The sequence below is a fragment of the Punica granatum genome, chromosome 1 (genome assembly GCF_007655135.1).
Source record: "Punica granatum isolate Tunisia-2019 chromosome 1, ASM765513v2, whole genome shotgun sequence".
In the NCBI taxonomy this organism is placed as follows: domain Eukaryota; kingdom Viridiplantae; phylum Streptophyta; class Magnoliopsida; order Myrtales; family Lythraceae; genus Punica; species Punica granatum.
Genome location: NC_045127.1, coordinates 1,437,758 through 1,460,936, shown reverse-complemented (window position 1 = coordinate 1,460,936; position 23,179 = coordinate 1,437,758). Strand labels below are relative to the sequence as shown.

The following is a 23,179-nucleotide window of genomic DNA, read 5'->3' as shown; positions in this document are numbered from 1 at the left end:
ATGCAATGCCAAGCGGAGAAGAATAATTAAAATACTCTCTCACTTGCATCAAAACGCCTTTGGTGATTATTAGGCCCCCCCAATGGAGATGATGCAAAGGACATATTATAGAGAAAAATTACAAAAAAAGATCTGAAATCATTATTGAAATGATCGGATGTACACAGACTTCATGAATTAATAACAACAATTTGTTCTGTAGAGAAGTGTCTTCTCCATCACCAAGACACACCACAAACTTATATATAGCAAATTGCTTAGCTAGGGAAAATCATAAATTATTATTTTGTCTATATAATATATATATATATATATATATTGTAGCAAAAATTGATGGCTCCCCCCTTCTTTTTGCCCTTTCGATGGCTGCAGCCCCAACATTGCAACTTCCGCAAATGAAAGAATAACAAATCTGCATCCTCGCAATCCGTTCACCAACCGATCTCGACTGATCGATCTTGCTTTCATCCTTCAAAACGAGCCCAAAATCTGCATAACCAGCATCAGATAATTTATAAAGTTAATATAAAGTTGAGAAATTTACGTCAGTAGATGAACATACATATATCTTCCGAGCACTTGCCTGCTAAATTAAGCTCTGAAGACTGCAGATCCATCAGTAGGTAATTGGAGGCTCATGCCACTTGGGTTTGCTTGCTCTGCAGGATTATTCAGTTTCGACAGAATGAGTTCGATGAGTAATCAGCTAGCTTCAATATATTTATATATATATATATATAAGACTGGAAACCTCATTTTCCCTGAAGGGAATAAGTGAAAGAAATGGAAGAGGTGCATACTCAATGGTGTCTTCAGCACAAAGAAGCAGGCACTGATGACAAAGTAGCACAACAGAAGAACGAGTCCTTTCATGTAGTGAGACGTTCCATCCTGCAGTCATCAACAGATTAATCATCAAGACTTAAATTTCTAATGAACTATAAATCATCTAGGGAACACGAAAGAAGTATTAGATGCCGGTGTTTTATGCATCAGGCATCGTAATTATGTACATACATACCTGCAAAGTAAAGGCTGTAACGATGATCGTGAGAGCGAGAGAACCAGTCTCCAGGAGGTTAAAGTTGAGGTCCATCTTGATACCCATTATCCATGCAACAACTATACACAACGGGACCTGAAATTATAAGCCAATATTAGTTTAAATTATTTAAGAAAATAACCCAAAAATATTCATAAAATAATTATTACGAATAATGAATTTTTCATGTACAGTTAGATGCTTACAGCGAACATGCTGATCTGAGTTGCAGAGCCCAAAGCAACGCCTAAAGAGATGTCCTGCAATTTCGAGTTGGACCGCATTCTTATTAGCCATGGTTCTATTTAGTCTAATAAGGGAAAATTAAGACAACTGCCGAAGAGATATTTGATGAAATTAAAATGATGTCAACTCACTAGCTTGTTCTTAAAGGCAAATATGATAGCTCCGGCATGCTCAGCTGCATTCCCAACAATCGGCAGCAAGATTATGCTGAGGAAGCTCACTGACAATCCCCACGAATCCGATGCAGCCTAACCAATTGTAACAGTACCGGTACATGAAAATTGCACACGAGCTTTAGTATCCCATATTGGGTATAAAACTATTTGCTTTTTTTCAGAATCCATTAGAGGTTAAAATCTGTACCTCAATTGTGTCCACAACATACTCGGATAGCAATGCTATGATGAGAGTCATTCCGACGAGCCAGGTAAATCCGCTCCAAAACCCAATAACAGCTGCTTCTTCTGAGCCCGATTCATCATCTTCTGAATCCTGTTTGTATATGCCTCTCGTCATTGATTTTACTTTTACAAAATTCCCTCAAAAGATTAACATACAAATTCGTTTGATTCCAACTAAAGGCTGCACAATAATTTTTGTGTTGCTTCCAATGGCCATTTCAAGATTAAATTGCGAAGACACCAATGGTCGACAATGATCAGTTATAGTGAGGAAATCACCTCCTGAGCCTCGAACATTTGCCTGTGCGTGACAAGCTGGAAGAAGATGTAGACTGCGTATGCAACTAGCATGACAATGCTGCTCGCCCGGGAGAGCTGGAGCGTGGGGTCTGCTGTTACAGCCACAGATGGCCCCGCATACCGGAACAGCAATGGCAGCATGTGGCATAGCAGGCCCAGCAGCAGCATGAGAGAGTTCACATCCGCTTGCTTCTGTAATATAATTAAAGAGCAAATCACGTTAGATCGTTTTCGGCTTTGTTATTAAGAAGAACGTTATTGTTAATATTTCATGTGCATTCATATTGGGGCATGACGTACCCTATCATATTTTTGCTCATTTCGGAGGTTGGCAAGGCCACCACACAGGAGGGACGTGCCAAGGACGAGAAGGAGGTTCGAGAGTATGGAGCCCAGAAGGGAATACTTCACCACTTCGATCTTCCTCTGGCTCAGAGCAAATATCGCTATTATCAACTCCGTGGCATTTCCGCATGTTGCATTCAGAAGTCCTCCCACTGTATATATCCGAATCTCAGATTAGTACACCCCGGCTCGTTCCCGAAATGAAAATCCATTAGCCATTTACAAACAATCATAGAACAAATCGAGACTAGCTAGGAAGCTATTACCTGTAGGGCCAGTGTAGTAGGCTATTTGCCTGCAACAAAGAGGCAAACTCAGTCAATTGACTTAACTAGAAAACTCTTATACAACCAAGGGCTAACCCTTTTTTCTTTTTTTTCTTTTTTTTTTAAATATATATACATGCATACATCTATGTATATAATCATCAGTCATTGTAGGCTTACTCTGTTAGGAAGCTGACACGTTCTGCAAGTGGGGTCAACCCGAGCAGGCTAAGAGCAAACACCCATGGCTGCATGCAACAGGAATCAAATACGCCATTAATGAATAGAAATATAACACTTTGGAGTTCAATCGAGACGGTGATTTGGAGTTGAATTGGGATGATGATGATTCGATCTGGATCATAAAATAATAACAAATGCTCTCATCACGCGAAGTGTTTTCAAATTATTAATACGTATCAATTCAGATTGCCAGTAATATAAACGGTCAGAATTAAGAACTTAGAATAATATTACAATTTGAATTTTTCGAAATTAATTATAACCCTCCTCGCTTTTGCTGCACATCATCATAGTATAATATATTCTAATGGGTTGACTTCGAAGGAATTATAAAAAGTCGAAATTCCTGGTCAAGGATTCAGACTCTGCCGGTCAAATCATTTCATCGTATTTCTCGAAAACATGAGATCCAACACAACCCTCATTTTCCTGTCTCGGAATTTATTTATTAGTTATGCATGCGAGTTCGCAATCGGGATATATAGGCAACGGCGCTTACTCTTCCAAACCCATAGCACTCGGCGACGATCGCAAGGGGGACGGCGGGGAATAATACCGCCAGCTTCGTCCCAAGGATGACCTCCTGGAGGTTTGCGAGGAACAGGCGGAGGAGGCGGCAGGGAACCTTGGAGACGAGCCGGAGCTCAGACTTCTTCCTGAGGGAGGAGGAGGACATGTTGTGGGCGGTCCGCCCGTGCCTCCCGATCTCCTTGCCCGCACCCTTGAGGCCGTTCTCCAGCACCCGCGGCTCGATCGTCGATGCCATTTTGCCTCAAGACGGTCAGCGTTGATGATATTTCGGGCGGCAGAATACGGTCAGAAGGTTCTGATCGGCTCTGGGCCTCAATGGAATAGTGTGCTGAAGGGCATTGAGGGATGCGTACTGTTATTAAATAGAGAGCCGATAGGGAGAGTTACTAAAACGGAGCAATGCAAATAATCTCTCTCACTGAATCTTCGTGGAAGCTTCGTGTTTTGGGCTGATATGTGGGCCCCACTCGGCACGTGCCCAGCACGCCTCATAAGTGATGTAAGGAAGGGAGTGAAATGTGCACCAGTGTATTTGGAAATTCAATCCGGTGAATTCACTCTGGAGTAAAATTCTTTCCGTATGAGCAAAATTTAAATGCGAAATCTTTTTTAAGAGGGAAATAAGTTTTATATCATTTGAATCAACCCATTTAGTAAATTGAATTATGAGAATGCTAACATATTGTATATTACTATCGATTTCTACTCTTACATAGACCAGAATATTATACGCGGTGCATGATGCGAAATCTTTTGCGCAACATAAAAATGATGGGAATTGCTTCCATCAATATATAAGAGGGACAGTCCGGACGAGGCAAGGTAGAACACCTCATATATGAGCAGGGATGCCCACGGTCGGTATGGGATTTCGAAAGGAAACTTAAAACTAAATCGAATCGGCACATATTCGGGAACTCGAACCTAAAAGCCGAATTTAACTTACAGGAAGAACCCCGAACTCGGGGTGCCCCATTTTTTAATATTTAATTTTTCTTATGAGAAATGAGAATTGAGTAAAAAGACGGGGGGGGGGGGGGGGGGGGGGGGGGGGGGGGATATTGACATTACCTTATTATTTCTTTACAATGATTAAAATTGAAATTTTTTTAACTAAAATTTATCCTCCGATTGGAATCGACAAAAATGGAGAGAAAGAAAGGAGAAAGGAGGGGATTTTGCATGAGAATTTATAAAAATTTCATACAACTTTAGTTCCTCTTTCCTTCCTTCCGGAATAAGGAAAATGAAAAAAAAGAAAGAAATAATTACATATTTAGAAGCAAATGCTAGATGCTAGTAGGTCTTTTGATTAGGTGTAGATGAAAATAGTTATGTTCGTGATATGAATGAGAATTATCATTTTATGCCGCTAAGGTATGTGCGTGTCTTCCTTACATTAATTCCATATAATAACTTTCTTTTCTTGCTAGCTATATATTGATTACATACATATATTTATGCATTTTGACTGTACTTCCCCAACATAGAATCACGTCTAGCTAGCTATTTCCATAACAACTTAAGGATTTAATGAATACTCCTTGCGAGGAAGGATTGCCATCCTATTACTATAATTTCGATTATCGCCTATTTATGGATTAATCAAAACATAATCTTGATTAGTAGTTTACTATTAGGCCCAAACACTATGATACCACTTGTTAGGAAAAAATCTACAGAGTTTACATGAACTTAGGTCCATCTGCAACCAAAAGTTTAAACTGATATATTGCTAGACCCAAATTTCATATAAATTGTCAACACCAATCCTCACGTGACAATCATGAGCTCTCTAAACCTGCTACCATCCATGTGGAATTTGTTTTTTTTAATTCACATGGGCATTGGCCCATTCTCCACATAAGGGAGAGAACTGACCTTGAGTTGCTATCCTTTCTCCTTATTCGAGCTAACTACCACGAAATGGGCTTCCTCTACCACTCTCGAGTGAGGGGAGACAACAGACTGTGGACCAGGCTTCCACATCTGGACTCGGTTTCACTGGCCCGAGTGTGGGTAGTGTGAGTCCCCACAAGGACGCATAACCACCTAGCTCTGGTATCACTTAACTTGGGCTTAACTACCACTAGATGAGCTTCCTCTTACACTCTCAAGTGAGGTGAGACAATAGACTGCGAGTCAGACTTCCACATTCGGACTAGCTTTGATACTACTTGTTAATCTCAAAAGTTCTGATACCACTTGTTAGGAAAAACATCTACTGAACTTACATAGACTTGAGTCCTTGTAAAATCCAAAAGTTTAAGCTAATAAATTGTTGGACCCAAGTTTAATTTAAATTTATTAATTTCCTCTCATATTTCCGATGTGAGATTAAACTTCAAACGCCTGCTCTCATGTGACAATCATGGACTCTAAACCCGTTACCATTCACGTGGGCTTTTTTTTTAATCCGTAAAGGCCTTGGACCAACTCCAAATAGGAGAGAAACTAGCCCAACATTTATTCGAGTGTACATTTTTTTCATCTTTTTTTCCGGTCATAAAAGAGACCCATAGAGGTAATCCTACTACGATAGTCAAATCTACAACTTCTTAATTGATAGAAGCATGCGTGCACCGCGACACTATACCATTTTTTCAGAATGTACATTTAATCTCGATACGAATCAAGCTCCAACACAGAAAGGTATTTCGGAAATTTAAATGACATTTTCATTTTCGGCCTCGGCTCTTCCCTTGTTAAAATGTAGGGCTCCCGGGAATGTATATGTACCTGATGCTGCCCTTTCTACTAAATAAGCGGTATATACAGTATGTATACTTAGCTCAATATGGCATGAACTCGAAATATAGTACATTACTGATTACGCCATAGTTATGAACCTTGGGATTTGCTCGTTTTGTTTTCGAGTTCTCTGCAGGTGACGATGCCAATACGGCGATAGCAATCTCTCTAATGCCAAGAGGCAAAATCTCTGAGAATGCATATATTATATATTTGTTGGTATACGTCAAGGAATGTCAGTTTCCTCATAACATAACAATGGAAGATCACATGAATGGTACATAGAAGAAAGGTTGATCAACCGTTGCCACCTGACACATTCACATCTCGGAACCCTAGTTAAAGGTGGGCGTACATAACCGTACTCCTCGATAGGAAACTTCCCAGAAACTGCCCTATCGATTTACGACACAACCTCCTCGTCTGGATCGGCCTCACATTTCCATGGACCCATCTGCATAGCATCTCATCGAAGTCGTGTATCCAACAAGTGTCGCACGTACATATCCTCTAGCTAGCTAGCAGCATAGTATATAGGTTGGACTTCGGATCTTTCGCAGTTATATGCATATAAAATTATAAATATGTCGTAGTTCACTGTAATTTCGGCACGGGATGACAATGAATGCGTACCCAGAAAAGTGTGTGGTAACTCATATAAGATACCAAAAGATGGAAGGGGAGAGGGAAATTTCTTGGGAAAATGTCGTTTTACAGAAGCCCTAGCTATATATATATTTCACCTTGCCAAGTTACCAAATATGTTGGAGGCAAGAGTTTCATCAGCAAAATCAATTTCTTCTGGTTATCTTATATTTTCTTTTTCTTGGGCAAATTCATGTTCGCTTCTTATATATATGTGAATATATATTGTATACATATAGAGATGAACAAGCAGTATTCGATTTCGTGTTGATTCACATCTGCATCGACTGGGCATATACTTGGATGAACTCCAATAGTAAGTATCAAGTAAGTTTGTTTTCAGGATCTTTTGAACTCTGATCCGAATTTTTGTCAAGCCGTCTTTTTTTCGAACATATTCTTTTTTTTTCCAGTGAGATTTCGTAATAATTACACGAGTCATCAAAAAACAGAAAAGAAAAAAAAGAACAATAGAGTTTCATTTTACGGCTCGCTTCATATGTTGCGAATCTTTTGCAATCATCTGTTCAATCATAGTAAGAGATAGATGACTGTGCCTGACGAAGCTTGCCATATTTTGAATTTCAATTGCAGAATTTCATCCTAAAGTCCTTTCTCATCATAGCAGTGACCTATTATTTACCATATCATGGGAAGACTTTCCCAGAAGCGGCAGATATCCCCATACCCGTGTCGAATTTATATTCTTCCATTCCTCGCTTGTAACTGGCCCTACATACTCCATGGTCCATTTTTATCAATCACAGTATTCGTTTTCTGAAGTGAGTTATTTATTTTGCAGAAACATGTACTTCATCAAAGATTATTTGTTTCGTTGATGGGGAATGTACTCGATGTAATTTCTTTAAACTGACCCCTTTCCGGCTATCTTAGTGCTAAATCTACCTCCTCTTGGATGGGTGAAGACGACTGTTGCCCCAGTTGGACAGTTGCTGTCACTCACACGTTGCCAGAGGCCGCCCCTTCTTGACATCTATGGGGCACAAGCAGATGGCCTGTGGCTTAAGCTCGTACCACAGCAAGGGGAGACTCGCAATTGTCACCAACAACGTCAAGGGGGTGGCGACAACGTGACAGCAGACTTGTCACTTTTTCTTTGTTTTATCAGAACATCCAAAGATACTTCCATGCAGTAAAGTTGCAAAGGTCATATGTAAATGTTCTACTCCCAACGTGAAATCTTGCAGTCAACATTCTCAGACACCAGACCCGAAAGACATATGGAGATTGCAAGTGTGAATACGTATTTGCCTCCAGTAAACTGCGGCACTCCAAAGGGAAGAAAAGAGCCTGAGGCCATTGCATTATAAGTAATGTCGTGGTAACATCAAGTCAACAAGAAAGTATTCCCGATCTCATATATCTCTATCCAAAGAGATATCGAGAAATACACATCAAATACTCCGGACAAATCATATGATCGTAAATCCAAACATCTTTCCAATAACTGTGCCATGAAATATGTTCGAGCTGCACTGAAACTGGTTGGAGATCAATTCGTATCTGTTCGCCGAAAATCTCGGCCCACAATCATGGGGCTTATGCAAGGGAAAGGATGCTTCCTATGAAGTTTCCTTAACATATATACATATATCTAATCTGAGGCCGTTATGCGCTAAATGGTAATACGTTATATTGAATATATTTGGGAAAAAGATATTTTTGGTCGTTCGGCATTTAGTCAATTTTGGTCCTATGAGTTTCAAAATTACCGAATCAGTTCTATATATTTGCTCCGTAAGACAATTTCGGCCCTATAAGTTTGAAAAAAGACATTTTTGATCTTATAAGTTGGCTTTCAATTAAAACATGGTCTTATAAGTTTTGAAAAAAAAAAGAAGATAATTTTGATCCTATAAGTCACGAAATGGAAAAAAAAATTGCCTTAAGAATCAAACATATAGAACTAATTCAATACTTTTAAAACTTAGAGGATCAAAATTGAATGAAGGCTAAAATTTTCTTTTTTTTCGAATATATTCTGTCTGTCAAACTCCATTATTTACAAGAAGCCAAAGTCCTATATAACTGAATAATGCATAAAGTAGAAAGACACGACAAAATAACATCTTTTGGCGCATCCGAAAATTAATGGCCCTCGTTTGTTCCTTGTGTTTGCTGCCTCTATCTATCCCATGCACGTAGACGTTAAGGATAGACATGAAACGCCTTCCAAGAACCTTCCGTTCGAGCTATGGCTGATATTTTAGGGCTCTGGCAAGTGGCGGAACCAGAAGTGGCGATCAGATCAGTCGATTTTGAAGGGGTCAAATGGTCCGCCGATCGCTTCAGTGGTTGTTGTTACATGGCACAGGACATTTCTGTACAATATGAAAGTTTCTCATTATTTTGTGGCTTCAATCAATTAGTGAAAATGACGTTTGATCGAAATGGAAGTTCTTGATGAGCTACGGGCATTTGTTGTGGTCTTGATCATCTGAGATCGATGATGTTGTAGTTTTGTTTAAGTGGGCAAACGTCGTTTCATGATCTCTGTATTATCAACTTCAACTAAACTACCTCAGTCAAACTTGACCGTACCTCCAGTAAAGATGGTGGTCATGTCCCATTTATTGTCTGATTCTGAGTCTCCTTTTGGAAGAATTGAGGTTCTATATTTCCAGTTATTCTTGTCCACAGAGGATATTTATGTGGAGAACAACGAGAGCCATTAGACTCTTCGAATCTCTCCCCTTACACTTCACAAGATCAATCAGTCGCGTTATTCGTCGCAATTTGTATTAGTAATTACAGGCAAGAAACGACATGTGGTTTACCAAACCAGTAAATAATTCTTGCTGTGAGATCCAATACAGCGAGTAAACATGCTGAACAGATTGGCCGTAAGAATGCAATGATTCCTGATCTCTTAAAACTTCAATTGATCAACATTGTACATCTGATATGGCAGTGAAGATTCAGGTTCAATCCATAAGCACCGATTTTACAGGCTCTACTGCAATTTTTTTAAGCTGACACAGTACACACGGGACACAATATGCTTCACCACAAGACCGGCCTCCTCGCACCCGTTGAAGAAGAGAGACTCCTCTTCTTTTCCAATTCTGCGTCTCCAGCTCATGAGAAATGTTGGTCGGGGAAGACTCAAGATCGATCCTGCATGATAGAGTTTCAGGAAATCTGTAAAACGATGAATTTAGAGTAGAAACCTAAAGTGATTGAGGATAAACAGAACCTACCCTCTGAAGCAGCTGACTCTTTGTTCCTGGGCTTGTAACTTTTCAGGAGAAAGCAGAGAGTTTTTATCAAGTTTGGGTATTGCTTCACATCTGCATAAAGCGAAAACAAGAGGAAAAAATCGGCCATAACATCTTTCTGTTCAGACTTTCTTAACCATGAAATATCCAGCCAACAACCTGATATAAACTAACATAAACATAATCTATTGATCCAGAACATTGATGAGAGACTCACATAAAAGAATATCACTAGCGATTATGAGGTCCCAATCTGGGTCAGCCTCTGGAAAGGTGTCTCCCCATGAATCTGAAAAAGAAAGCAGACTTTGGACTTAATGATCAGCGATAGCGAGGAGAAAAGTAAGGATTGCAAAGTTAGAAACGAGACGACTGAAAAGATCACCATGACTGCTAAAAGAAGCACCAATCAAGAATTTGCTAACCAATTAAGAAACCCATTGACAGGACATAACCTATAAGAAGGCACTCACGCTTTATGTGAGGGAGAGCAGGAGAAATTCCATTAACCCTGCAGTTATATGCTATGTTCTCTTCAATCTCGCTATCATCATAGTCCGATGTTGTGATATCCAGATTGAATGATTTTCGTAGAAAGATAGCTAGAGCTCCAGTCCCACTGCCATTGAAAATTGAAAAGTTAACATCAAAACGTATAGAAGCTCAGGTTCCACAATCAGAGAAAAAAGCTGTTATAAGTATTAAATGTCATGGATGTTCATAGTAAAACACGATATTAAAGGACTATGAATCCCAGTCGGCTAAGGCAGTCAGTGCTAGAATGTGTTTGCAGAACCCAAAATGAATGGTAACTCGCCCCCAAGTGACCGTGATCTTCACCAAAAAGAATGAAATTCCGATCAAGGTCAAATGTTTACTGATCACCAGTTATTATAGATTAACCAACAGATCAACGAGATAAAGATATCCCCTGAAAAAACACTACAAACCTGCCCAGTTCTATGCAGCGCCGCCCTTGCAAACAAAACTGGTCCTGAACTAACCATACTGCAAATGCAAACGTCCCGGGCCACAGTAAATTAGCATTCAGCTGGTGAAACGAGAACTCCCGAATGACTAGTTCCTGCATGAAATAAAGGGAACATCAAAAAGTTTGTTTGAGATTATTTCAGCCCAGCAATAAGAATGCTCAACCATTGAAGAAGAATATGAAGAAGTCGCACAAACTTTATGGAGAAAAGCTAGTCACTAGGGTCATGTCGCAACTCCTTTTCATAGCTCAAAGAAGGAATTTTCCAGAGTCCCAACGACTAGAAGCTGGGAACCGCTATCAGAAAATCCAGAACTGATAATAATTTAGCTCCCAAATGTCAACAGAAACCAATTCCATGGAAATGGCGGGCAGTGATCAAAGATGGATAATTTAATAAGAGTAGCAATGAAGTGCTTGCAGTTCGATTTAAGTCTAACCATTCCAGGGAACTGGTGCCTCCTCTCCACATAGCTCTGGCGGGTCTTCGGCTTCTCCTCCTCCGCCTCTGCAACCGAAGCAGTAACCGCTCTGAATAAATAACTCCGCAAACCAAACAGAGAGAGACAGAGAAATAGAGAGAGAGAGAGAGAGTACCAGAAGAGGAGTCATCCTGGTCGGCGAAGAGTGAAGAGGGAGAGAAGAGAGCTATGTCCATCTCTAGCAAGGAGGAGTTCTGTCTCTAACTCTTCCGCCGTCGACGGCTCTGCAACTGGTGTCGTTCCTCCACCGGCGGACAGAGGCCGAAGAGAGCTTAACTAATTCGCCGGCCGTTGGGCCTCAGTTGACCTGTCGTGGGCTTTGATTGGGCCACAGGAATGCAAAGTGAATAGGAGGAAGAAAGCCCTTCTTTTCTCCATTACAGTCCGATGGTGGGCTCCACTTGCCATGCCAATATCACAGTGCCCCCGGAGTAGGAGAGTGCCTGTGTGTCCCACAGCGTACGACAATAATAATATTGAAAAGGATTAATTGCTTAAAAAATACATATTTTTTACATTTTATCAATAAAAGCACACAAATTATCAATTTAATATTAATTTTAGTATGACTTCTATTTTTTCGTTCAGTGAGCCTCAACGATAACAACCACCTGCCCAATCGAGATTGTTTATGACGGCAAAAGTCTATGATGGCCCCAATTAGGAGATGATTTGTCATGAGACTTCCACCACCTACCCTTTCATTCTTTTCTATATTTTACTTTTTCTTTTTTCAAATTAGGACAATGAGGGCCTCATCCCATCGCTGCCCCTATAAGGTCATCGGCAACCTCGACTACTTCGATCAAAGGGTGAGACTATAGATTCTGGTTTAAATTAAAAGAAAAGTTGAGACGTGCTAAAATTGACATAGAATTGATAGTTTGTGTATTTTTAAGTTAAGAAAAAAAAAGTTCGTGCTAAAATTAATAAATGTGAAATGTTTTTTTAAATGATTAACTCGAAGAAAACACTCGATTAAAAATAAATAAATAAATAAACAAATAAAAGGAGAATTATCTTTTTGTCTTTCTACTCATTCCTGCAAAAACTGTGACCTTCGCTTCGTCCCTCCCGTCTTCGACGTTGTTTCTCTCTCTCCAGTCGAATCAACAGAGAGAGAGAGAGAGATGGTTGGGCCAGGAAGACCACAGTTCGTTCTCTTTGGCTCGTCGATAGTGCAGTTCAGCTACAGCAATGAAGGCTGGGGCGCCGCTCTAGCTGACCTCTACGCCCGCAAGGTAATCCTTTCCTTTCCTCGTCGATTATTAATCTTCTTCCTCTCCCTCTGCCTTTGTCGCAACCTTAGTCGTGGGGTTTCGATGTTTTCGATTCCATATTGAATTTCGGTTAGGAGATTGGTCTGATTTTGAGTTGGCTGTTGCTCCCTATGGAGGGACGGAGGGAGAGAGGGGAAGTGCAACAGAACTGTCAAATCCGATCAAAACGAAAAGATTTGTACGTGGGTCTTTTTAGCTCTCACTTCCATGGCACAATAGAATCAATGGTGGTTGGAAGTGGAAGCCGTCGATCACTCTCCTCCTTCCCTTTTTTTGTTTTATCTCCTGATCCACCCAGGCCATTTCTTGACCTTATCTCCTATAAATTGTAATAATGAATAAAAACTGGTTTTACTGGATGATGATTCGCTCATTCTATCACTGTGCATGCATCAAACCATACACACACACACATATATGTATGTAATCTATGTCGATTCAATATGTTCAAATTTCAACCAATATGGGCTTGACCATATTATATATGTCAATTGGGATCCAGTCCCGACATATAATATTGTTCGGACATATATTATTGTCCATGTTGCACGATAGGACTAACTAATCATATATGTCTTTCTTTTGGGTTCTTGATCATGAACATATATCCCGACTGCACTCTGCAGGTAGACATACTCTTGCGTGGATACAGTGGATGGAACTCAAGGCGTGCACTGGAGGTCCTCGATAAGGTTTTTCCAAAGGTTAATATATATACACCTCGATTAGACCGTGCTTTCAGTTCCAACATTATTTTATATATGTGCTTGGTGCCCTTGACCTGGTCCTATTATCAGAGTTGTAGTTTGTGCGTGTGAATGGGTACACTTCCAAACTAATTATTTGGGGTGAGATTTCTCAACCAAAATAAGTGTCATTAATTTGCACCGTCAACCTGTTGTCGAGATATCCATTTTCATATCAGTTCTGTTATCAATCAGCATTTTCTTCCTAGTTTATATTTATATTTCAAAAAGTGTATGATAATCACCGCAATATAAATCTTGAATTAATTAAGGATGCAATAGCGCAACCATCGCTCGTGATAGTCTATTTCGGGGGGAATGATGGATGCGGGCCTCATGTGCCACTTCCCGAATACGTCGACAACATGAGAAAGATCGCCTTACATCTCAAGGGATTGTGGACGCGATGCCATATCCAATGAAACTACTGTTGTAGATTTTGTTTGCAATCTAGAAATGTCTCTCAGAACTGCAAGCTTATCTTAAGTTCCTCCTAATGTGGATTCGATGTCTTTTCAGAGCCTTTCAAACAAGACACGAATCATCTTCCTAAGTGCACCTCCCATCAACGAGGAACAAATACGTGAAACAATGAGGTGTATGGAGTTGAGATTTCAATTTGCCTTTGTTATGGTCTCCCTTCTGTACTTATGAGAAACCCTATATTCGAGTTCTGATGGTCCAATTTTTCTCTGGATACAGCGACACGTTTAAAGATCTTAGCAGAACAAACGAGGCCTGCAGAATATATTCAGAAGCTTGCCTTGAGCTGTGCAGGGAGATGAATGTGAAGGCTATAGACCTGTGGACGACAATCCAGAGAAGGGATAATTGGCATTTTGTATGCTTTACGTATGTATCGGAAACTTATCGTTGTTTCAGAAAGAAAGGAATAAACTGGAAAACTCGAAAAATTCTTGGATAGAAGCTCACGTATCTGCACGATCTTTTCATGACCAGGGATGGGATTCATTTATCAGCCGAGGGAAGTAAAATAGTGGTAGAGGAGATACTGAAGGTGCTGAGAGAGGCAGAATGGGAACCCAGCCTTCACTGGGAGGCAATGCTGATCGAGTTTGCAGAGGACTCACCCTATAATCCAGTAGTTCCCAATGTCCACCGTGAACACCACTAACTGGGCCTTCCACCGAACCATGCAGTGGGACTAGGTTTCACCGTTGAAAACACAGAAATAGTGAGAAAAGAAGTCGTGTGGGATCATCCACACTCAGTACATTATATACCTCAATGAGTTATTTACACAAAGAATAGAAACTAAAGACTATTTACGTTTAAGACCCTAATCTATTGAGTTCTATATATATTTAACACACCCCCTCAAGCTGGAGCATATATATTGTGAATGCCCAGCTTGTTACAAATATAATCTACTCGAAGACCTCTAAGAGCCTTAGTAAAAATATCTGCCAATTGATCATTTGAACTAACAAAGGCTGTCACAATATCCTAAGATTGCAACTTCTCTCTAACAAAATGACAGTTAACCTCGATATGTTTCGTCCTCTCGTGAAAAACCGGGTTCGATGCAATGTGTAGTGCGGTCTAATTATCACAAAATAATTTCATAGGACCAGGTTGTTCTACTCCTAACTCTCCAAGCAATTGTTTCACCTACAATAGTTCACAGGTGGTTAAAGCCATCGCCCTATATTCAGCTTTAGCACTCGATCGGACAACAACATTTTGCTTCTTACTCTTCCAAGAAATGACATTCTCCCCAAACAATACACAGTAACCTGTTGTGGATCTTCTGTCTAATTTTGAACCAGCCCAATCTGCATCAGTATATCCAACGACTTCATTATGACCTCGATCTTGATATAGCAATCCTCTACCAGGAGCTCCCTTAAGATACTTCATAATTCGAATTACAGCATTCCAATGAGTTTCAGTTGGTGAATCTAGGAACTGACTGACAAAACTCACTGCAAAAGATATGTCTGGTCTAGTAACTGTGAGATAGTTCAGCTTACCAACCAGTCTGCGATATCGCCCAACATCTAAAAAGGGTTCCCCTTCTCCTTGTGCTAACTTGACATTAGGATCCATCGGTGTATCAACGGGCTTACACTCAAGCAATTCTATTTATTCGAAGATGTCTAACACATGCTTCCTTTGTGATATGTAAATATCACGCTCAGATTGAGCGACTTCAATTCCAAGAAAGTACCTCAAGGCTCCCAAATCTTTAGTTTGGAATTGTGAGTGCAAATAGGTCTTCAGTTGAGAAATGCCAACTACATCATCCCCCGTAATTACAATATCATCAACATATACAACCAAGACAATGTGTCTTCCTCCATTGTGTCTGAAGAACACCGAATGATCAAATTGACTTCTCATTAGACTAAACTTAAGAATAGCTGAACTGAAGCGACCGAATCATGCCCGAGGAGACTACTTCAACCCATTCAAAGATTTACGGAGTTTACATACCTTGCCGAAGTACTCCCCCTGAGCAACAAACCCAGGTGGTTGCTCCATATAAACTTCCTCTTCTAAGTCTCCATGTAAAAAGGCACTATTGATGTCCAACTGGTGGAGTGACCAATGATGAACAACTGCCAATGACAATAATAGATGTATAGAGGCCACCTTGGTCATAGGGGAGAAGGTATCTCCATAATCTAATCCAGGAATTTGTGTATAGCCCTTGGCAACTAGACGAGCTTTCAATCTATCAATAGAACCACTTGGTGACATCTTCACGGTATACACCCATCGACAACCAACAACAGTCTTTCTAGGTGGCAAAGATACAAGTTCCCAAGTACCGTTGGCATGTAAAGCAGACATCTCATCTTCCATTACTTCCCGCCAGCCAGGATGTGACAATGCCTCCCTAACGGATTGAGGAATAGAAACAGAATCCAAAGAGGAAAGAAAGGCAGTATAGATAGAAGACATACGACTATAACTGAGAAAGTTATATAAAGGATAAGGATTGGCAGTGGAGCGGATATCTTTTTTCTGGGCAATGGATAAACCTGGCTCAGGGACGGACATCAGTGGTGGATCCGAGGATGGAGGCACGACTGGAACAGGGGTAGAGTCTTCTAGTCTTGTAGGAGAGATCACCTGTACTCTCTCTACCGGCTGTGATTCAATATGAGGTACCTTTTTCCTACGTTGATAAGTGATCAACTCACGTGGTTCAACTGTCTCAGGTATCTCAGGAGGAGGAGTGGATGTGGATGGAACATTAGATGGGACAGTTACATATGGAGAAGGGAGAGGCAGTGATTCAGAAACCAACTCAGATTGGTTGGGAAACGCAGAAAAAAAAAGGAGTGGACTCAAAGAATGTGACATCAGCGATCACAAAATATCTGCGTTGTTCAAGAGAGTAACATCTATATCCTTTTTGTCCTCGAGGATATCCCAAGAATATACACTTTAAAGAGCGAGGAGATAGTTTTGATGAACCTATGAGCAATTAGTGGACGAAACAGAGACACCCAAAAATACTTGGAGGCAAAGAATAGATTGCATCACAAGGAAACAAGACTGAAAATGGAATTTGACCATGAAGGACACTGGAAGGCATTCTATTAATCAAATAGCATGCAATGAGAAGTGCATCACTCCAAAATTTGACCGGTACATTCATATGTATCAAGAGAGTGCATAGGGTCTCAACAAGATGCCTATTCTTTCGCTCAGCAACTCCATTTTGTTGTGGAGTATAAGCACAAGAAGACTGATGTATCATGCCTCGAGAGGACATATATGATTAAAATGAAGCTGAGAAATACTCTCGGGCATTATCACTACGAAGAGTACGAATTGAAATACCAAATTGTGTTTGAATTTTCACACAAAAGGACACAAATGTGGAGTATAGATCAGAACGATTCTTCAAAAGATAAACCCATGTTGTTCTGGAATAATCATCAATAAAGGTCACAAAATAACGATAACCTTGATTTGAAGGAACTGACAAGGACCCCAAATGTCTGAATGAACTAAAACAAAAGGTGCACTAGCACGTTTACTGACTCTACTTGGAAATTGGGCCCTAATATGTTTTCCAAGCTGACATGATTGACACTCTAATTGACTAATTTTGGACAAACTTGGAACCATTTGTTTTAGATTAGCTAAAGAAGGATGACCTAGGCGACTATGAATCTGCTCTGGAGATGCAGCAGCGAAGCAGGCAATAGGTATCTCAGAAGTTGCTGGAGCAGATAGTTGGTAAAGGCCTTGAAACTCATGCCCCGTTCCAATCGTTCTTCCTGTCCTCGAGTCCTGAATCATCACAGAGTCCGAGGTAAAGGTTACAATGCAATTGAGACTTTTGGTCAGTTTGCTAATAGATATTAAGTTATAGGGAAAATTAGGAAGATATAGGACAGAGGATAAGGGAATGGAAGAAGTAGGTTGAGTAGTCCCAAGACCATTTATTGAGGCGATAGAACCATTAGCTAAAGTAACAGAGGGCAAAGAGCTAGAATTATGGAAGTGGGACAACAAGTTAGAGTTACCGGACATATGATCAGATGCACCTGAGTCAAGAACCCAGGGGCCTGAGGAAGAGGATTTGGTGAGATATGCTACTGGCTGACCGGACTATGCAAAGGAAGCAACAGGCTGAGATACTCGCTGAACTGCCTGGTTTTGAAGGAGACGAGTAAATTGAGCGTATTCCTCTGCTGAAATAACTATAGGGGATGACTGTTTAGTGGGTGCCTCTTTGTATGATGCATAACTACTATCGATATCGACCGACACTTGCACCTGTGCAGCATTTGCAACCTTAAGAGGAAAGCCATGCAGTGAATAGCACTTTTTCCGACTGTGGCCACGTCTTCCACAGTAAGTGCAAGTTTGGGGATTCCCCTAACATTTTCCTCCTTTGAATCCACGGTTTCCCTTATGAGCATAAGAGACACCAACTGAACTAGAGGTTGCACTAGATGAATTAGAATCAGTGACAAGTGCTGCCTTTTCCTCAATCACCCTTGGATTCTGAGAAACATCAGTCACTCGAATCAAACGAGTAACCACATCAGCTAGTGGAGGGATTGATTCTCCACTAAGAATTTGACTTCGAACATTCTCATACCCAGTTCCAAGACTCTACAAGAAAATGATCGTTTTCATTTTGTCACGTTGATTCTGTTGTTCCGTTAGATTAGTAGTGTAAGGCATGACTTCATCAAACTTAGTAAATAATCCTTGGAGTCGAGCCAAGTGGGTATGTATATCCGTATTTAAAAGCTTTAGCTGAAATAGATTGGAAATGACATCATACACCCGAGTAATATCACGAGTATACACCTCCTTCACATGCGTCCACACTGATTTGCACGTCCTATAGGGGCGGAACATTGACATTAGAGATGGGTCAATGGACTGCCACAAAAGAGTGCACATGTATGCATCAGTTTGAATCCATGTTGTCTTCTTCGACTCTTCAATTTCCAAGACATCCTTGGTGAGATGTTCCATGTGTCCTTGACCCAAGAACCATAACTCAACTGAAGCCTTCCAATCAACTTAACGGTTGAAATTACGGGGCTCCCATAGATTAGGGAGACACCCACAGTACTATGCGACATACTGACCAAACTGAACCAAAAGCAGCAGAGAAACGAAACCAGTAGCTATGATATACTAACCAAACCGAACCAAATCCAGCAGAGAAACAGAAGACCAGTAGCTCAAGCAAGCAACAACTGAGACAGTAACAGTGGGCTCAAAATAAACCAGTAGTTGAGGAAATCAGCAAAGAGCCAATAGCTGAAGAAAGTGAAAAAGGAACTAGACGGTGGAGATGAAGACAGTAGGTCCACGGCAGCAGACCCAGACGGCTGCAGACCCAGATAGCAGCAGACCCAGATGGAGATGACTGGGTGACCACATCAGATGACGAACTGGTGACCACCTGAGACGGAAACGACTGAGCGACCACCTGAGACGACTGGGCGACGAACCACCTGAGACGGAAATGACTGTGCGACCACCTGAGACGGAAACGACTGTGCGACCACCTGAGACGATTGGAACCCCACGGACTGGCAGAAACAACAGAGAAACGGAACCTCCAGCTCCAGCCCTCTAATCAGAAGCAGACGGGACCTCTAGCTCTCCAATCGGAAGTTCCAGCTGGGACGATCAATTTTCCCCAACCCTAGCTCTGATACCATGAAAACACAGAAATTGGGAGAAAAGAAGTCGCGTGGGATCATCGTACATTATATACCTCAATGAGTTATTTACACAAAGAATAGAAACTAAAGACTATTTACATTTAAGACCCTAATCTATTGAGTTCTATATATATTTAACAACCGTCAAGCTCCTTTGTCAAAGGACCATGTGCAGGACCAGCATGATATTGAGGCACTGTTGCCGGCTGATGTAAAGGACCTAACTGACCAGATATACATTTACGTGCATCTCTTCTCAATCAATCAGAAGATCAATTGTAGCTTTGGAGAGTGATATGCATGTTTGGCATGCATCTATATGTGCTTGCTCTTCAGATTGAGCCACACTAAAACTAGATTGGTTACCTCGAAATTGTGTAGTGCCATCCTTGTTTTGACAGCGTAAAATACGGGTTTTCTTGGTGATATGTTAACATGGACTAACGTCATTATCTGAAGATAATTATACCGCAATGACGATATCAAGGAACGACTATTCCTGAGAACGCCCTATGTTCAAACCCAAATGACCTCGAAGGTGTTGGCGTGGAGCCCGTGGACGGGCACCTATGAGGGGTTGACAAGCATTGAGAACTCAAGGGCCTCGAAGGCTTGGGACCCTTCGATGCTCGTGGACTCCAGTGGCTCGAACCCTTTGGAGGTGCGGCTCCCTTGAGGGCGGGAGGGCCTTGTAGGGTTGGAAACCTAAAGGATCGAGCCTCTCATGGGCTCGGGGCCTCGTGACCCCAAAAAACCTCGAAGGCTAGGAGGCCTCGATGGGCTCGAACCCTGAAGGATGGAGCCCCTCAAGGGCTCAAGGATCTCGTGACCCCGAAGACCACGAAGGCGGGAGGGCCTCGCAGGCCCTAATGCCTCAAAGGCTCTATGTTCTCGTTGGCTCGAAGGTCGAAGAGATCAACAGCTCTTGCCCCCAGCTGCGGCGATCAACTTGGCCCTCGGACTAAAACATTGACCCATGACCACCAAATACCAACGGGTCTCTGCCAACCAATATGGGCCTTGGGCATTGCAAGGCCCAAAAAGACTCGTACACAAGGGAGAGATGGGGATAGTGGCCCATCCTTGTACCGAATGATGTAAGTTAGACGCTTATAAATAGAGAATCCGCTCACTGTTCAAAGTAAGTGCATATTTTCCCAGAAAAAATCTTGTTGATTTGATAGAAGTTCTCACTTGAACGTTGGAGGGGGGTTTTCTAGGGATCAGCCTTGGGCCCCACTAACGCTCGTTTCTGTGGAATCAAGTGTTCTATTAATTAGAGGGAGACACGAGAAATTAGCGGGTGAACCAGTTGAAGATCTCGGGATTAGGGAACAACAAGAGAAGAGTAAGTCGTGATAATTTTATTTCACATCACTTGGCATACAAAAAATCAAGATGACATTGCTCTGAAAGTTATATTTTTTGGATTAGAAAGTACCAAAATCAAGAAAAAAAAGTTATGAATTGACATATTTAAATTTGGAGGCAAACTAAGCACAATATCAAACAAAAGACAATCTATTGTTTTGATATCGAGTAAATGCGCAATTTCATCCATGACTTTCGCAAGTTATATCAATTTCGTCCCTGACTTTTTGGTTACATTAATTTCATCCTTGACTTTTATACTGTTACATCAATTTGATCCTCTACTTTTGCACTGTTACATTAATTTGGTCATCGTTACATCAATTTCGTCCCTGACTTTCACAAGTTGCATCATATTCATCCATAACTTTCGCAAGTTGCATCAATTTAGTCCTTATCTGATGTAGGTGCATTGATCAGGTCCCAATGCAACATCAGTTTTGTCCCCTACCACATCAATTTGGTCTTGCTGTTAAGCATGAATGCTGACGGTGTTAAATGGTGGAAATTGTAACATCAATTTGGTCCTTGTGCTAAATCACTCCACTGACTTTTTCCTCTACAAATCCTTTTCCAAGAAGTTGGAAAAGCACGTGGGCACTTGCAGCCACGCGGCACCACGACTGCCATCCCCAGCCCCGAAGCTGCTATTCTTTTTCTTCCTAGAGGTCCACAGCTTGTCGAAGGCAACGCTGATGAAGAAAAAGAAAAAGAATAGCCCCGCGATGTTTCTGATTGATGGGAGGAGAGGGGATGGAGCGAATGACCCATAGTAGAGTCTTGAGTTTGTCAATGACGGGGTGTTCCTGGAAGTTTGTGAAACTTGAGCCCATTTGGATGGACGATGCCTCTTGGAACAATCTCATTTCGTCAACTCTGCTCAACTCATGGTATAACCTGTTTGTTAGGAAGCTCTTGGCGCCTCTTCTAAAGGGGCCCACAATCTGGGCAGTGTTGAAGGTGGATTTCCGGGGATTGGAGGGAGAGGTAACTGAGCAAGCCTTGAAACTCCATCTATGGAAGGGGAATGAGTTGGCATGGATGGTTGAGATAAGGGAATGGTTCCTTCTCTTTTCGAAGAAAAATGGTACAGAGTGGGGGTTGGAAAGTAGCTGGGTTTACTGCAAGGGCAAAGTGGAGAGAAGCTGAGCGAGAAATGGAAACTTACACAAGAAGAGGAAGAGAAAGAGGAAGACAGAGGAGAGGAAATTCTTTTGCAGTGGGACTGTGAGATGAAAGAGAATGGGAGACGAAAAGAGAGAGAAAAGATAGAGAGAGAGAAGGCAGAGGAAGAATATGATAATTTAGAGTTACATCAATAATGCGTTACATCAATTCAGTCCCTGAACAAATTAATGGAACGATAATGCCGTCTGTCCTTTGCCATAATGATTAAATTGATGTAGTTGGGGATCGATATGATATCACACTAAAACTCAGGGACTTATGTTGCACTAGTTATGGACAAAATTGATGCAATTTGCGAAAGTCATGGACAAAATTGATACAACTTGCGAAAGTCATGGACAAAATTATCTATTTACTCTTTTGATATCTCATTCTTTATATTTTGGAATGTTATCGACGCATCATTATCATTGCGGGAAATATTTTCGGGGTAATTTTGGTCACTTTACTAGTCAAGATTTAAAGGTTTGGCTAGGTTTGACCAAACCATACGCAAGCAGGAAAATATATAGAAACAAGAGAGAGCATATCCATAATTATTTTCTCTAAATTATTTATTTGGTTTCAAAAATCGATTTTAATTTTAATTTTAACTCTATTCCATTTAACTTAACTTATATTCAATTTAATAGTACAATCATTATTTTCTTTCAACTAATAATTACTTTGTCTAAACTATTCATTACTTTTTTCAAAATTCAACAACATAATCGTTATTTTCTCTCAACTATTTATTAATTTTTCATAATTTTTCTCATAATTCAAAAACACAATCAATATAACCTAACCCACGTCAAGCAGCAAAATTAACAAAACCCACCCACCGCCCCGTTAGTTCCGGTCGGGGCCCCGCCGCACCGGGGCTGAGATTCTGTGAAGAACCGAAATTACAACCCACAGTCGGATCTCTTTCTCCGACCTCACAAAACCCACCAC

At 40.9% G+C, this 23,179-nt stretch overlaps 3 protein-coding genes and 1 long non-coding RNA gene across 6 annotated transcripts; 2 read left to right on the top strand and 2 right to left on the bottom strand.

Annotated features, from left to right (window-relative positions):
* Nucleotides 1-89: 89 nt before the first annotated feature.
* LOC116193308 (vacuolar cation/proton exchanger 3) lies at nucleotides 90-3,718 on the bottom strand. Its single transcript, XM_031522128.1, has 12 exons — nucleotides 3,343-3,718; nucleotides 2,781-2,848; nucleotides 2,601-2,629; nucleotides 2,290-2,486; nucleotides 1,969-2,181; nucleotides 1,652-1,780; nucleotides 1,420-1,536; nucleotides 1,249-1,302; nucleotides 1,022-1,138; nucleotides 801-891; nucleotides 584-659; nucleotides 90-489 (listed from the first exon to the last, which is right to left on the bottom strand). The coding sequence occupies exons 1-11, from the start codon at nucleotides 3,607-3,609 to the stop codon at nucleotides 592-594; spliced, it is 1,350 nt and encodes a 449-aa protein (XP_031377988.1). The 5' UTR covers nucleotides 3,610-3,718; the 3' UTR covers nucleotides 90-489; nucleotides 584-591.
* A 3,011-nt stretch (nucleotides 3,719-6,729) lies between these two features.
* On the top strand, nucleotides 6,730-8,238 carry LOC116193052. 2 transcript variants are annotated; one of them, XR_004154190.1, is made up of 2 exons: nucleotides 6,730-7,086; nucleotides 7,365-8,238. It is a non-coding gene; the product is annotated as an uncharacterized LOC116193052 (long non-coding RNA). The 2 variants fall into 2 exon arrangements; XR_004154189.1 differs by having other exon boundaries at nucleotides 6,730-7,097.
* A 1,390-nt stretch (nucleotides 8,239-9,628) lies between these two features.
* On the bottom strand, nucleotides 9,629-11,776 carry LOC116193051 (protein N-terminal and lysine N-methyltransferase EFM7). The gene is made up of 7 exons (XM_031521802.1): nucleotides 11,598-11,776; nucleotides 11,441-11,508; nucleotides 10,960-11,093; nucleotides 10,483-10,628; nucleotides 10,227-10,298; nucleotides 9,992-10,081; nucleotides 9,629-9,908 (listed from the first exon to the last, which is right to left on the bottom strand). The coding sequence occupies exons 1-7, from the start codon at nucleotides 11,656-11,658 to the stop codon at nucleotides 9,745-9,747; spliced, it is 735 nt and encodes a 244-aa protein (XP_031377662.1). The 5' UTR covers nucleotides 11,659-11,776; the 3' UTR covers nucleotides 9,629-9,744.
* Nucleotides 11,777-12,502: 726 nt separating this feature from the next.
* On the top strand, nucleotides 12,503-14,837 carry LOC116192492 (GDSL esterase/lipase CPRD49-like). 2 transcript variants are annotated; one of them, XM_031521052.1, is made up of 5 exons: nucleotides 12,503-12,723; nucleotides 13,389-13,466; nucleotides 14,028-14,113; nucleotides 14,211-14,360; nucleotides 14,469-14,826. In XM_031521052.1, exons 1-5 carry the CDS (start codon nucleotides 12,613-12,615, stop codon nucleotides 14,641-14,643), a joined length of 600 nt encoding a protein of 199 aa, XP_031376912.1. In that variant the 5' UTR covers nucleotides 12,503-12,612; the 3' UTR covers nucleotides 14,644-14,826. The 2 variants fall into 2 exon arrangements, with proteins under 2 accessions (XP_031376912.1, XP_031376916.1); XM_031521056.1 differs by having other exon boundaries at nucleotides 12,505-12,723; nucleotides 14,028-14,104; nucleotides 14,469-14,837.
* Nucleotides 14,838-23,179: the final 8,342 nt, after the last annotated feature.